Source organism: Lactuca sativa, chromosome 3 (genome assembly GCF_002870075.4).
Source record: "Lactuca sativa cultivar Salinas chromosome 3, Lsat_Salinas_v11, whole genome shotgun sequence".
Lineage (NCBI taxonomy): Eukaryota > Viridiplantae > Streptophyta > Magnoliopsida > Asterales > Asteraceae > Lactuca > Lactuca sativa.
In genome coordinates this window covers 23396474-23409387 of record NC_056625.2, presented here as the reverse complement: position 1 = coordinate 23409387, position 12914 = coordinate 23396474, and the positions used below count along the sequence as shown (strand labels likewise).

Genomic DNA, 12914 nt, shown 5'->3' with positions numbered 1-12914 from the left:
TGATTATAAATTTATAATTTGAAGAGTAGTTTATTAAGGTTGTGATATATATACATAACGCACTATTGATATTTTTTTTTCATGTAGTGTTGAATCTACATCAAGTTGTGGTTAAAAAGTTTTTGTAAATAAGCCCATAAGCCTTTTTGCACTTTGTAGTGCATTTCACATGATAAATAGAATCTCTTTTTTAGTAGAAGCCAGTTGTAATAATTTGTTGCACCAAAAAATAAAACAAATATCCACTTCCAAAAGACTTAAACGCCCTTGATATCAACGATCATATCATTATTGAAAGTAGTCCTTATGGAAAACAGTTCTAAACTTTTTTTTTTTTTTTTTTTTTTTTAAATCCACTCCGGTCCAATCATATAATAAATAATATTAGTGTCAGTGATATCAAGGAGAAACTAAAACATGTAATTTATAAATCTTGAATTTAAATTTCTAACCTATAACAATATAAATAGTAGTATATCCTAGTTAACACACACAACAGTTTCGATTTGAGAGGCACCATGTCATGATCAAAGGGCCTTTGCCCTTTGGTGTTTGCTGACATTGCTGTACCAAATAATTTAGATGGGTCACGATGGACAATTGAATGGTGAGAGAGCTTGATACGTTACTTTATATTATTGAATGAATATCTTTTTAATTTGTTCCTTTTGATTATTGAATTTCTTTTTAATTTCTACAATGAGCATCGATCGACATAAACTTATTAGTGGGTCTGAAGATATTATATATATATATATATATATATATATATATATATATATATATATATATATATATATATATATATATATATATATATATATATATATATATATATAAAGAGAATAATTTTTTTTTCTATACACACTTAACATTCATAAGATTGCGATCTTAAGTTTGAACCAGTGTTTTAAAAACCGGTTCGAACCTGCCGATTGAACCGGTCGAACCGGAAACCGGAGGTGAGGGCGGTTCAATTTGGACCGATTTTATAATGATTTCCTGACCGGATTGAACCGGCCGGTTTTGGTAAAAAAATGGTTCAACCGGCTGAATTGAACCGGAATGGACCGGGTTGAACCGGACATTCTTGGATTTTTGTGTTTGTTTTGGGCTTCTTTGTTTGATTTTGACTTCTATAATGATTGTTTTTATATGTTGCATTCTATTCACGTTTATAATACTAAAAAGATGACAAGTTTTGTTATCAATGTATGCAGAATAATTAAAAACATATAAAAATATAGAACCGATTTGACTATCCGGTTGAACCGGAAAACGTCACCCGACCAGTTCAATTAAAAAACCGGGTTTTAAAACATTGGTTTGAACTGATATCGTAGCTCAATAACCTTTTCCATTTAACTAGCTTATAATCAATTTCATGTTCAAAAATCATATGTTGGTTGAATTGTTGCATAACCACTCAAACTTTGTTAAACCAAATCATACTAAGATAAAACTGATTTGGCTCGATTCTGTTGATAGCTTTTATGGTTCAATTCTTTCAACACCTTTTTATAGTGCAAAAATAGTAATAGGTAGTTACCAAATGAGAAAGAAACTGAAAGGGACAGCTGTTATCCTGTTATTATAACAATTAAACATTTCATAAAATATATAGATCTGAGTTTCTATTAAAAGAAAGCAAACTGAAATCATGCTATAAGTAATGTCTCAAATCACAATCGTTATCATAAACCCAAACAAATATACGTGGTTGTTGTTATCTTATAGGCAATCATTAATTCTTAAAGAAACTAAATAAATCGGTATATTGTCATTCACATATATATGTATATTCAACAATAAATGATTTTTAAATATATGTCCTTAAATTCTTTCACTTTCGAAAGGAAGAACATGTGGACGCACAAAAATCATCCGTCTTCCACACAATGACACAAAACACCTATAAATACAACAAAAGCTTCAGGGTATCATATGCTGCTTAGTGCTTAAAGTATATCTCCTTTATCAAGAAACCCAGAAGTTGTTTATCACGAAATCTTGAATGCAAAGTAGGACATGACGACCGAGTTTGTAAAACAGAAACCTAGTACTTTCATGCAGAAGACGAAAGGAGTTCTGGGTTCCTTATGTGGCAAAATATGGAAAGTGGGTCGAGATGATCCGAGAAGGGTAATCCACGCTCTTAAAGTCGGGTTTTCTGTAACTGCAGTCTCTTTGTTGTACTTAATGGAGCCATTGTTCAAAGGAGTCGGAGAAAATGCGATTTGGGCAGTCATGACTGTCGTCGTTGTTCTCGAATTCACTGCTGGTAAGTTATATATACACGTACATACATGTACTTATATATAATCATAATATATATACTTATTGTACTATAATTTGATATGATATAGGGGCAACTTTATGCAAAGGATTCAATCGAGGGTTTGGGACAATGTTAGCAGCATCGTTGGCTTTCTTATTCGAGTTTATAGCTCGAGAATATGGAAAGGTTTTTCGTGCTATTTTCATTGGAGCTTCGATTTTCTTGATTGGTAATACAAATAAACAAGAATCGTTTGGTATTTGTAGTTGAATTTGATGCCACAAATATGGAGTTGTGAAACTATTTCGTTTCATTTTTCACAGGCACATCGACTACATTTTTGAGATTTTTCCCCAAAGTAAAAAAGAACTATGATTACGGTGTATTAGTATTTCTGTTGACGTTTAACTTGATCACTGTATCGAGTTATCGAGTGGATGATGTTATGAAACTAGCCAAAGGGCGGACATATATGATAGGCATTGGTTCTGGGATTTGCATTCTGATGAGTCTCTTCATCTTCCCAAATTGGTCCGGAGAAGATCTCCATAATCACACAGTTTCCAAAATCGAAGGACTAGCAAAATCAATCGAAGGTATATACATACATGATCAATAAATTTCAAAATATTTGCTTTCGTTTGTTTAAAAGTTTACTTATTTGTGCTTCCAAATGTACAACGAAATGTAGCTTGTGTCACTACATACTTCTGTGAAGAAGAACGGGATGTAGAAAGAGATGAGATGATATCGGAGGATCAGATTTATGAGAATTATAAGGCGGTTTTGGACTCCAAATCGACCGATGAAACGCTCGTAAGTTTTCATTTTTTATTATTTCTTAAAAATAAAACTTTAAAAATAATTCAATTAAGGATTCTCTTTATTTAATGAGGTATTAATCGAAGATGTTATTAATTTTATTAACGTTAATATACATACGTACGAACAGGCGCACCATGCAAGTTGGGAGCCTCGATACACGTGGCAGTGCCACAAATTTCCGGGGCAACAATACGTGAAAATAGGAAGCGTTCTTCGTCATTTTGGGTACGGAGTTGTTGCTCTTCGTGGAAGTTTACAAACCGAAATACGAGTGAGTACATTATTATGTGATGGATAATTTAAAAACCGAATGAATAATTTCTTCTTTTGTATGGCCTAGATTATAGATGACCTGCATTATCTAACCACTGAAAAGCTATCTCTAAAAAGAATAAATATCTATTTACTAAGAATAATTTGTTCATTTATCAATAAATAAATAATTAAGTCTGCTAAATGAATATTCTTTTCCGATCTAAAGGAAATCAAGTCTTTTATTTATAGCTTGCTAAATAAATTATTTCTGCTAAGATCCAATAATATAATTTGCATGAGGTTAGATTCTTTTCTTAAAGATATTAGTTTAAGAACATGCTATTAGATCTTTAATTCCAGCATATATTTTTGAAATACGAACCAAACACTAGCTCACAAAAACTTATCCGGCATACTAACTCGATACGAAGTAAATAGATTTGGGTAATCGTTTTCGATTTTAAAACATGACAGTAAAATTAAATATTTAAGATTATGGTTAAACTCTTTCAACCCGACACGACACGTTTATTAGATGTAAACCCCAAACCCAATAAAACAACACAAAATAAACACGTTTGAGTTCAAAAGATTAACTTGTTAAAGAAAACAGTTTGATATACGATACGAAAATTAAATGAGTAAAGCTAAAATCAAACTCTTTCAACCTAACATGGCTCATTTATTAGTAAGTCTACCAAAACACTCATAATAGAAAAGGTGATTTCGTTATTTAAATATGGTAACATAGAGCTCTTTAGAACTATGGCGACGCTAATATCAAAAGGGTATCATATTATTGTAGTTACTGATTGTTATTACTTTTTTTAATAGGGTGATTTGTGGTGATTGGAGAGTAGATTAACTTTTTAATATAAGTAACTAACAATAGTTATCAAGTCATTTATAGTTGTTTTCGTTGGAGTTTAGCACAATCTCTTTCACCTAGACATATATGTTGGGGTCTGTTATTTGTCTTTATGACTTTTTTTGAAGAAAAATCTTGAATTAACATATTTAATGTTACTATTTTATTCATGTGTTGCTTTGACGATGTTGATCTAAATGTTTTCAATCTGATAATGTATTTTGGTTTATTTTTTAGACTCCAAGATCAGTTAAACTGTTATTTAAGGATCCATGCATTCACCTTGCATCAGAAGTAACAAAATCCCTAATGGAGCTTGCATATAGCATAAGAAATCGACAACACTGCTCGCCGGAACTCCTCACCGAGCCGCTTCAACAAGCACTGCAAGACCTCGACGTTGCATTAAAGTCGCAACCACGACTCTTTCTTGGGCCAAATACAGCTCAAAACACACCCAAAATGTTAGCCATGCTTACATCGACAGCAAGACAAAAGTATGAACACCATTTTTCAAGCATAAACACGGAATCACATACCTCTATTAATAAGAAACCGAAGGGGGGTCAGGATGGCGCAGGGAAATTTTTAAGGCCATCATTAAGTAAGTTTGCAATCACAAGCTTGGAGTTTTCCGAAGCGCTTCCAATTGCTGCTTTTGTATCCTTGTTGGTCGAGTTGGTCGCAAGACTTGATCTTGTAATTGAGGAAATTGAAGAATTAGGAAGGGTGGCTTGTTTTAAAGAGTTTAAACATGGAGATGATGTGATTTTAGATGTTGATAGGAGAAAATCAACAGAGATAAATCTTACTAGTTTTGCCTCAGTGGAGTGAGTTGAAGGGCCTAATGGTCAATTGGATTTTTGGTGTGACTATAAGTGTTAAAGTATCATATATCGACACGACACTGTCCTATAAATATTTATGTGTGCTGAAATTCCACTCTCTCCATAAAGGCTCTTTTAGAGGGTAAATCAAAAACTCCACATATATCTTACAATAAGAATCTTGAATGTTTGATACCACCAAGGTGGTAAAGAAAATACAGTTTTGATCGTTTTGGTGGCTTCATTGTATAGATGGATTTGATATAAATATAGGTTCGTATCAGTGTTTTTATTGATGTGTGGATGTGGATTAACAAAATTATATAATTCTAATCAAGCAAGAAATTTATATTCTGGTGGTTGTCGAGGTCAACAAAATAAATAACCCTAAATCTTTTATACTAAAATAGTGTATAGTGGTAAAGGGGTCGAATCATGGAGATTGGTTTAATTTGTATCTATATGAAAATCACTTGTCCAAATACTTGTACAACAAAAATAAAAGTAAAATGAGGGGATTCAAATCTTTTTGATTGTTTGAGAGAATTAAAACTATGCTAGAATGTAGAGATGGTAAATAAACAAGTAGATGATTTGATTTAAAATCAATGAAGGAAAGTTGGTTGATTTTGGAATACACCACATGGATATCTTAGTTAACTTATCATTAGACTAAATGGAACAACACTTGTGATTTAATTTAACTTGGTTGTAGCAATTCATACGCACAAATCACCTCAAATCTTCTTTGTTATTAAAATGGTTAGAGGAGCTCAAAACACACTTCCTTAATTAAAGTCACAAAACCAATGAAGCATATAATCTTGTGAAAATCAATTAGCATTAAGTTTTTAAGAGTCACCAAGTCCAAAAAATAATCAAATGCTTACATTATCATTATGGAGGAAACACTTCCATGGTTTAAATGAAATGAATACAAACATATAAACCATTTGTTGCTTATTAATTTGAGGGTCCACTACTTAACCAAGAAATTAGTCAACAAAGTAAGTATTCATTCATCCAAGCTCATGATCAAAGACAAATAAACACAAGAAGATGTTTGACTAGAAAACATTTCCATAAATTTCAAACACAAGATAATCTGAAGTCTTCAAAGCAACTAATCATCCATGGGTGAAACCCTAATCAACCAAACATAAATCTAGTCAAGCATGGCCAAAATGAAAGAAATGCAAAGTAGTTTAGAGGTACCAAACATTGTTCAAGATGCAAAGATGAAAGAAAAATGCTCCAAGCTTCCAAATCTTCAAGGCCTTCTAGAGAGCAAAAAGTATTGTGTTCTTCTTGAGTTCCCCCTTTCTTCCCCAAAAAAACTCCAGTAAAAGTGGATAAAAATCGGATGGAAAATTTTCCTAAAAGGATCCCACAAACTTTCCCCAAATAGAGGCTAAAGCACAAAACCCAATTTCTTCACTACATGTTGCATGCAGATGGCTAGCGAGTACACGCGGACCGCGTGTAAGTGTTGAATGGGCCAATTTAGTCCATATTTAAATGGGCCTCTTTCTCCAATGCTTCAAATCTTGATCCAACCCAATTACAAGGTTCTTGATAGCCCATTTATGCCTTCCAAAATTTTCCAAGATGCTTCATTTTTCCTTTAATCTTCCATAGCTCGATTTCTCTTCACTTCATCATCATTCTTTATCCAAATATTAAGTCCAACTTGCTCTCTCTTGATCATGTTGACAACAATCCTAATCGTACTCCTTCAAGTCTACAAACAAACCATAAGCCTCCAAAGGTCCCCCATTCCTTCCATACCTCCATGTCAAATAGTCTTCGATAAATCCTGTAATTAAGCTCAAAAGACTTAAAAAGTACCTGATAAAGGTGAAAAATAACATAAATGGAAAATATGCATAAATATTGACTAAAATGAGATGGAATGAACTAAAAATATACTAACAAAAGAAGTAATAAAATGACGCTATCAATCACCCCAAGCTTAAACCTTACTTGTCCTCAAATAAGACAAGCCTAAAATGAACTTGGGATGAACTATCCTATAAATAAAAAGAATGGACATAACCATAGAACCTGATCACTGTTAGTCAACATCGTCAGAATTGATCTTGTTGTTATCCCAAGAATTTTTTATCCGATGACAATGGAACCATAAACCACAGCCATGACAACTCCTCTAGGTGAGTAAGGAGGGACGGTCAGTCGCAAATCCAATGGAACATGCATACAATAAAGAACATTTGTAGTAATGAGAAAGCAGATGGACAGAATCGCGTGGAGCTCTTCTTTAAGTGTACACTCTTATCACGAAAGTTGTGTGAACTCACGTCTGCCAGCTATTCTCATGTGTGATTGGGTTTCATCCCTCAAGCATCGTCGTAGGAATCAATTCAGTTAGTGTTGGTCCAAACCTCCCGTAGTATCTGACTCGATAGACTCCCTAACATCACCAATGTGTGAAAAAAAACAACTTGATCTATATACAACAAAACATTCCTAAATAAATGAGTATCAAACGTCAGATGACCAAAATATAAGGAAATTTTGTCCAATAATTGAACCGGTCACACATCTAAGATAATCGCAACTTGGAATTTGCTTGATCTTCTCAGTTTTTTTCTAGAAAGAAACTTAAATGTAATGAACTAACATATCGAACTTTTATCAAGAAAACGTTTTGACTCGAAATTTGGTTCCCAAAAGTATGTAAGTGGAACCGAACGGTAATAATAATAATCTGAATGGTCTGAGTGCGAAAATGACCATGTGTGGAGCACAGAGATGTAAGCTCCTTTTCAAACTTGTGATTTTCCAAATATAACGAAAATGCCCCGGCGTGGGCTAAAAGACTCTCTAAAATCCTAAGGAAATCGCAAAAAAATATGGTGATGTAAAGAAATCGGATACAGATTCTACTCGAGGACAAGTACCAGTGCTTCATCCTAACGATTCAAACATGATCAAGTGTGATCCTCTCGGCGGCATGGACCACAAGGCTAAAAACATCCATTGCTTTAGTATATCCTACAGTTGTTAGTGTTGCATGCATAATTCTTCATGAAAACTACCTGGCCATGATCACTTACCCCTTTAAGCTCCAGCAGTTGATCCCAAGTATGAAGTCCCAAATTGAGGCTAATGGTCCCGGTTCGATGTGTGAGTTAGCAACAAGATCCTGGACCAATAATGATACAATAACTATGAACATGTTCCATGGCATCCAATGGGGGGTGAGAATAAACAGACAACAAAAATGTATGAATTTTAATGCCCTAAGCTAAATGTTATGCAAAAATAAAAAGGTGATAAAGAAGAAAATAAAATCTTTTTTGGAATTTTATATAATAAAAAAAATGAATGCAAATTAAGGCTAAAATGTTATGAAACCTAATAAAATGCACAAGAAAGCAAAAAGTAAAGGAAATACACCACCCCAAGCTTAGAAATAAGCATTGTCCTCAATGCTTATGGACGGGAGAATGTACCTAAGTCAGGGGGTCGGGAGGAGGATATGGGTATTGAGGGTAAGGGTAAGGGTAAGACGGAGGGGGATAAGGGTAAGTGGGAGGAGGGTTTGGGTTAATGGTTTCTTGTGAGAGAAAGAATGCATAGAGAGAGGGAAATAATCTACGTGCTAATAAAGAAGAAGAGTTGCATGTCACTTAAGTTATTTGGTCAACAAGTCAATGGAAGTCAAAGCTGGTCAACGAATCCATGCGGACAGTTTCTAGACTACATGCGGACCATTTGCAGGACACACAGACAAGCTTTGGAGCACACGCGGACTGCATGAATCACGCTGAGAAGTTGTTGAATCTTTATTTTCACGCGATCAGGCTCATGCCGACAAGGGAATCAGATGCGAACCATTTGTAGGCTCTTTTGGGAGAAAATTCAAAACCTTCGTGGAGCCTCGAGACATCAAAATTCAGCAAAATTTGACTTCAAAAGGAGGGAGATCTTGGCTTTTAAAAACGAAAGCTTTGGAAAACAAAAAAACAGTTTTAACAAAAACATTTACTCAGAACGTGAAAGAAAACGAAAGCACGATGCTTTCAAAAAATGCCCTACTTTAACGTCTTTGGTGAGACGCCTGCAAACTTCAGTTTAACACTTTGGGGTGTCCAAATGGACGACATCTTGGACATTTGAATCAAAACCTTCATAAAATGGCTTCAATCGATGTCCATTAACCTTACAAATTTTCCCCATGTTGACATTTTTTAATTTCCACACCTCCATTAGGAATCTTTTCTTGGATTTGACTTTCTTTTTACGGGAGAACCATATTGGACTTAGACCTTTGATAATAGAAATCATCCAACCACATTCTTTCATGTACTTATTTAGTATGGTGACCAACTCTTCCCTCTTTGACATGGAGATTGAGTAGGTGACCGGTTTGGCATCTTCTTTTGAAGAGTCCAACAAATTTATTGTTTCCGGATCTTGTGGTTGTTCTAACATTGGAGTTAGTTTCTCAATGGTAGTGGGTTCCTTAACCTCTCTTTCATTAACCCCCAACACTTCCTCTATAATTTCATTGACAAGTTTCTCAATTTATTCTTCTTCCTTGACAACCTCTTCCACTTCTACCCCAACACTTCCTCTATAATTTCATTGACAGGTTTCTCAATTTATTCTTCTTCCTTGACAACCTCTTCCACTTCTACTTATTCTTCCCCTTCTTCATATAACTGTAACGCCCGGTTCCTGGTAAATATTTTAAATCAATTTATTCATTTTTGAACTGGAACTCGACAAGTTGGATGCCCGAAACTCATCGAGTAGGAACGGAGTTTGGACGCGGAACTTAAAGTCTACTCGAAAAGTTGAGGGACTCAACTTGACGAGTAGGGCTGCCATAATGAAACTCTAATTTTCAGGGGTTAGCACCCTATTTAAACACATTAACCTCCAAAGGGTAGCCTCATTTGCAGCCTCCATCGTCCCAAACCCTAATACACTTTTGAGAGTTTTAAGCCATTTTTGGTGCTTTCTTGAGGTTTTGAAGAAGAAGAGACTTGAAGAAGGAGCAAGGAAGTGTTGGAGAAGAGTAGATCCAAAAGTCTAGCTTCATTTTTGGTCCATCAGAGATATAAAGCTCCTATCTTGTCTATAGTATGCTTAGATATCTTCATATTCACTTTTATTGAGTTTTTGGTCCAAGTAGCATGGTCCTTGGGAAAGGGACGTCCCAAGTGAGTATATCATCATATCTAGAATCATGGAGGGCTTTCATGGCATAAAGGTGAAAATTTTATGGCCATTAAAGCCCCATGCAAGCTTTAAGGTGTCATTTTGGCCTTTTAAGCTCTAAAAGGCCATGCATGGAGGGAAAGTCAAGGACTTTACGTGTTCATATGATTCTAGGGTCTAGATCACAGTTTTTATGCTTTACTTTGAAGTATTATGGCTTTTGGATCAAGATCTAGGTCTTAAAGAATTAGGGTTTGAGATAAACCCGTTAAGTAGGACTATTAACGGGTAAAGTTGGAAACTTTCCCTTAAAAGGACATTTTCAATATGTAGATAAGGTATGGGGATTAGATTTGAAGGATAAGAGCTTAATCTACTAAGATAGCACAACAGACTGAAGAACTCGTCGAGTCCATAGATGAACTCGACGAGTTGGGTCGAAGTATCCCGAGTCTGTTAAGGGCAAAACTCGACGAGTTCAAGGATGAATCGACGAGTTGATTGGAGAAGTCTCGATTCTATGGATAGGAGGAACTCGAAGAGTTGTGAAAGAAATCGACGATTTGGATCGCGATTTCAAGGTTTTATGATTCATGGAACTCGACAAGTTGATGGACCATCTCGGCGAGTTGAGTCACCCAGGATGTTAACTTTGACCAAAATGTTTACTTTGACTTTGACTTTGACCAAAGTTGACCCTTAAGGGGTTATGAGTACGAAAAGGGTAATTAAAGGAAATGTTTATGTGTAGGAGTTCAAGAGGGGTTGATTTTAGAGCAAGAGTAGTTGTAGCTATTTCCAGTTATCGAGGCGAGTTACCTTCCAGTAGAAATGGGTCGAAGGCACCAATGCCAAACTACTAGTAGTTAATTATATTTGAGATGATTGTCTTTGTGATAATTGTTTGGTGTGCCATTATATGTTATGCTTTATGTGCTAGTATACTATGATATTATGTGATAGTGGTAGGAGGGGTGGGTTAGACCCCGTAACCAGTTCAGATACACCGGAGGGTAGGTCGGACATTCAGATATGCCTGACAGTATGCTATGTTATGTTATTATGTGGTAGTGGTAGCGGTGATATAGTCACCGTAACTTGTTGAAATAAACCGGAGGGTAAGTCGGGCTCCCAGATATGCCTGGTAGTGTAGGTCGAGCACCCATATATGCTTGATAGGGGTAGGTCGGGCACCCCGGTATACCTGACACAGGTAGGTTAAGCACCCAGATATGCTCAATAGGATAGGCCGGGCACCTAGATATGTCTGGCAGTATGTTTATTGTATGGTATGTGGTATGATGGGGGAACTCACTAAGCTTTGTGCTTATAGTTTTCATTTTTGGTTTCAAGTACTTCCTCTTCGAAGGGAAAGGAGCCGGCATGACTGCAGCAAATCACAGTAGGATTTCCACACATGAAATTTATGGGATTTATACTCTGATATTATTTTTTCATGACATGTTTTGATTATGGGTACATTGGTTTTGATATGATTTAGTACTATGATGTTTTCAGACAAATAGTTTTATAAGTATTAAAGTAAAAATGAAAATTTTGGTCGTAAATTTTAGGATGTTACAAGTTGGTATCAGAGCCGTGGTTTGAGGGATTTGGATACACCTTCGGGGGGTGTCTGAACTCAAACCGGGGATTTGAAAGGTTTTTACAAGACAAATAATTTTCTAAAATTAAAAATTAAGGTTTTGAGAAAGCTGATGGCGGAGAGTAGGTCAGAGATTACCCTAGGGTAAGCCTAGGATGAGATTAGTACAGTGAGCAGTAGTAGTGAAAGGGACCTGGTGGAGTCAAGGCAATTCTTGAGGAAAGTACGGATAGATGTGGAAGGTAGTATGGGCTCGTACTACTGAAAGAAGAGGATCTGCACTCGAATCAAGGAGAGCTGAGATTAAGCCAGAGAACTTGTTAGTGTGAAACCTCTCAAGGATTGTCCTAAGGTAGTTATTATGTTTAAACATCAAACAATCAACCCAATTAACCATCCCCATTATCTTCTTTACTCTTTAAAGATCTACCCTAAGAATCAGCTACTCTTTATTCATTCATTCCTAAGGAATAGACACGAAGTCCGTCGTCGCTAGGGTTTATACAACATGCACTAAATCCATAATTGTCAAGGTTCATCCAACGGCCGCTAAGTCCATAGCTCTCATTTATCGACAGTGTTATTTGCGGGAGTCCACCCGCAATACATGTCAATGGGTTTCTAGAATACACCGGGTGAGCATATTGTTCACAACACTTACAGGTAGCGAGCTTGCTAGTGTTCCATCCGTCCGTCTAGAATAGTCTGTGGTTGTCATCCATACTATGCTAGATGACGGGGCCAACGCTTGGGTAAAGGCTTCTCTCATTTTTCTCCTCTCACTCTAATCTCATGTTCTATATCCCCTTTCATCTCATCCTTTAACTCATTTTTCATCACACATCAACTATTTCATCTACCCATGTTCTACCCAATATTTTCTAGATATAAAATACATATACAGTTCAGATCTGAAGAAAAAAAGTTTAGATCTGAAAAGAAAATACATATACAGTTCAGATATGAAGAAAAAGTATAGATCTAAAAAGAAAATACATGTACAGTTTAGATCTGAAGAAAAAAAAAAGTTTAGATCTGAAAAGAAAATACATATACAGTTTAGAT

General features: G+C 35.4%; 1 protein-coding gene across 1 annotated transcript; it reads left to right on the top strand.

Annotated features, from left to right (window-relative positions):
- Positions 1-1843: 1843 nt before the first annotated feature.
- On the top strand, positions 1844-5407 carry LOC111907344 (aluminum-activated malate transporter 12). The gene is made up of 6 exons (XM_023903112.3): positions 1844-2281; positions 2367-2507; positions 2602-2874; positions 2970-3094; positions 3231-3374; positions 4464-5407. Exons 1-6 carry the CDS (start codon positions 2029-2031, stop codon positions 5058-5060), a joined length of 1533 nt encoding a protein of 510 aa, XP_023758880.1. The 5' UTR covers positions 1844-2028; the 3' UTR covers positions 5061-5407.
- The last annotated feature ends 7507 nt before the right edge of the window (positions 5408-12914 follow it).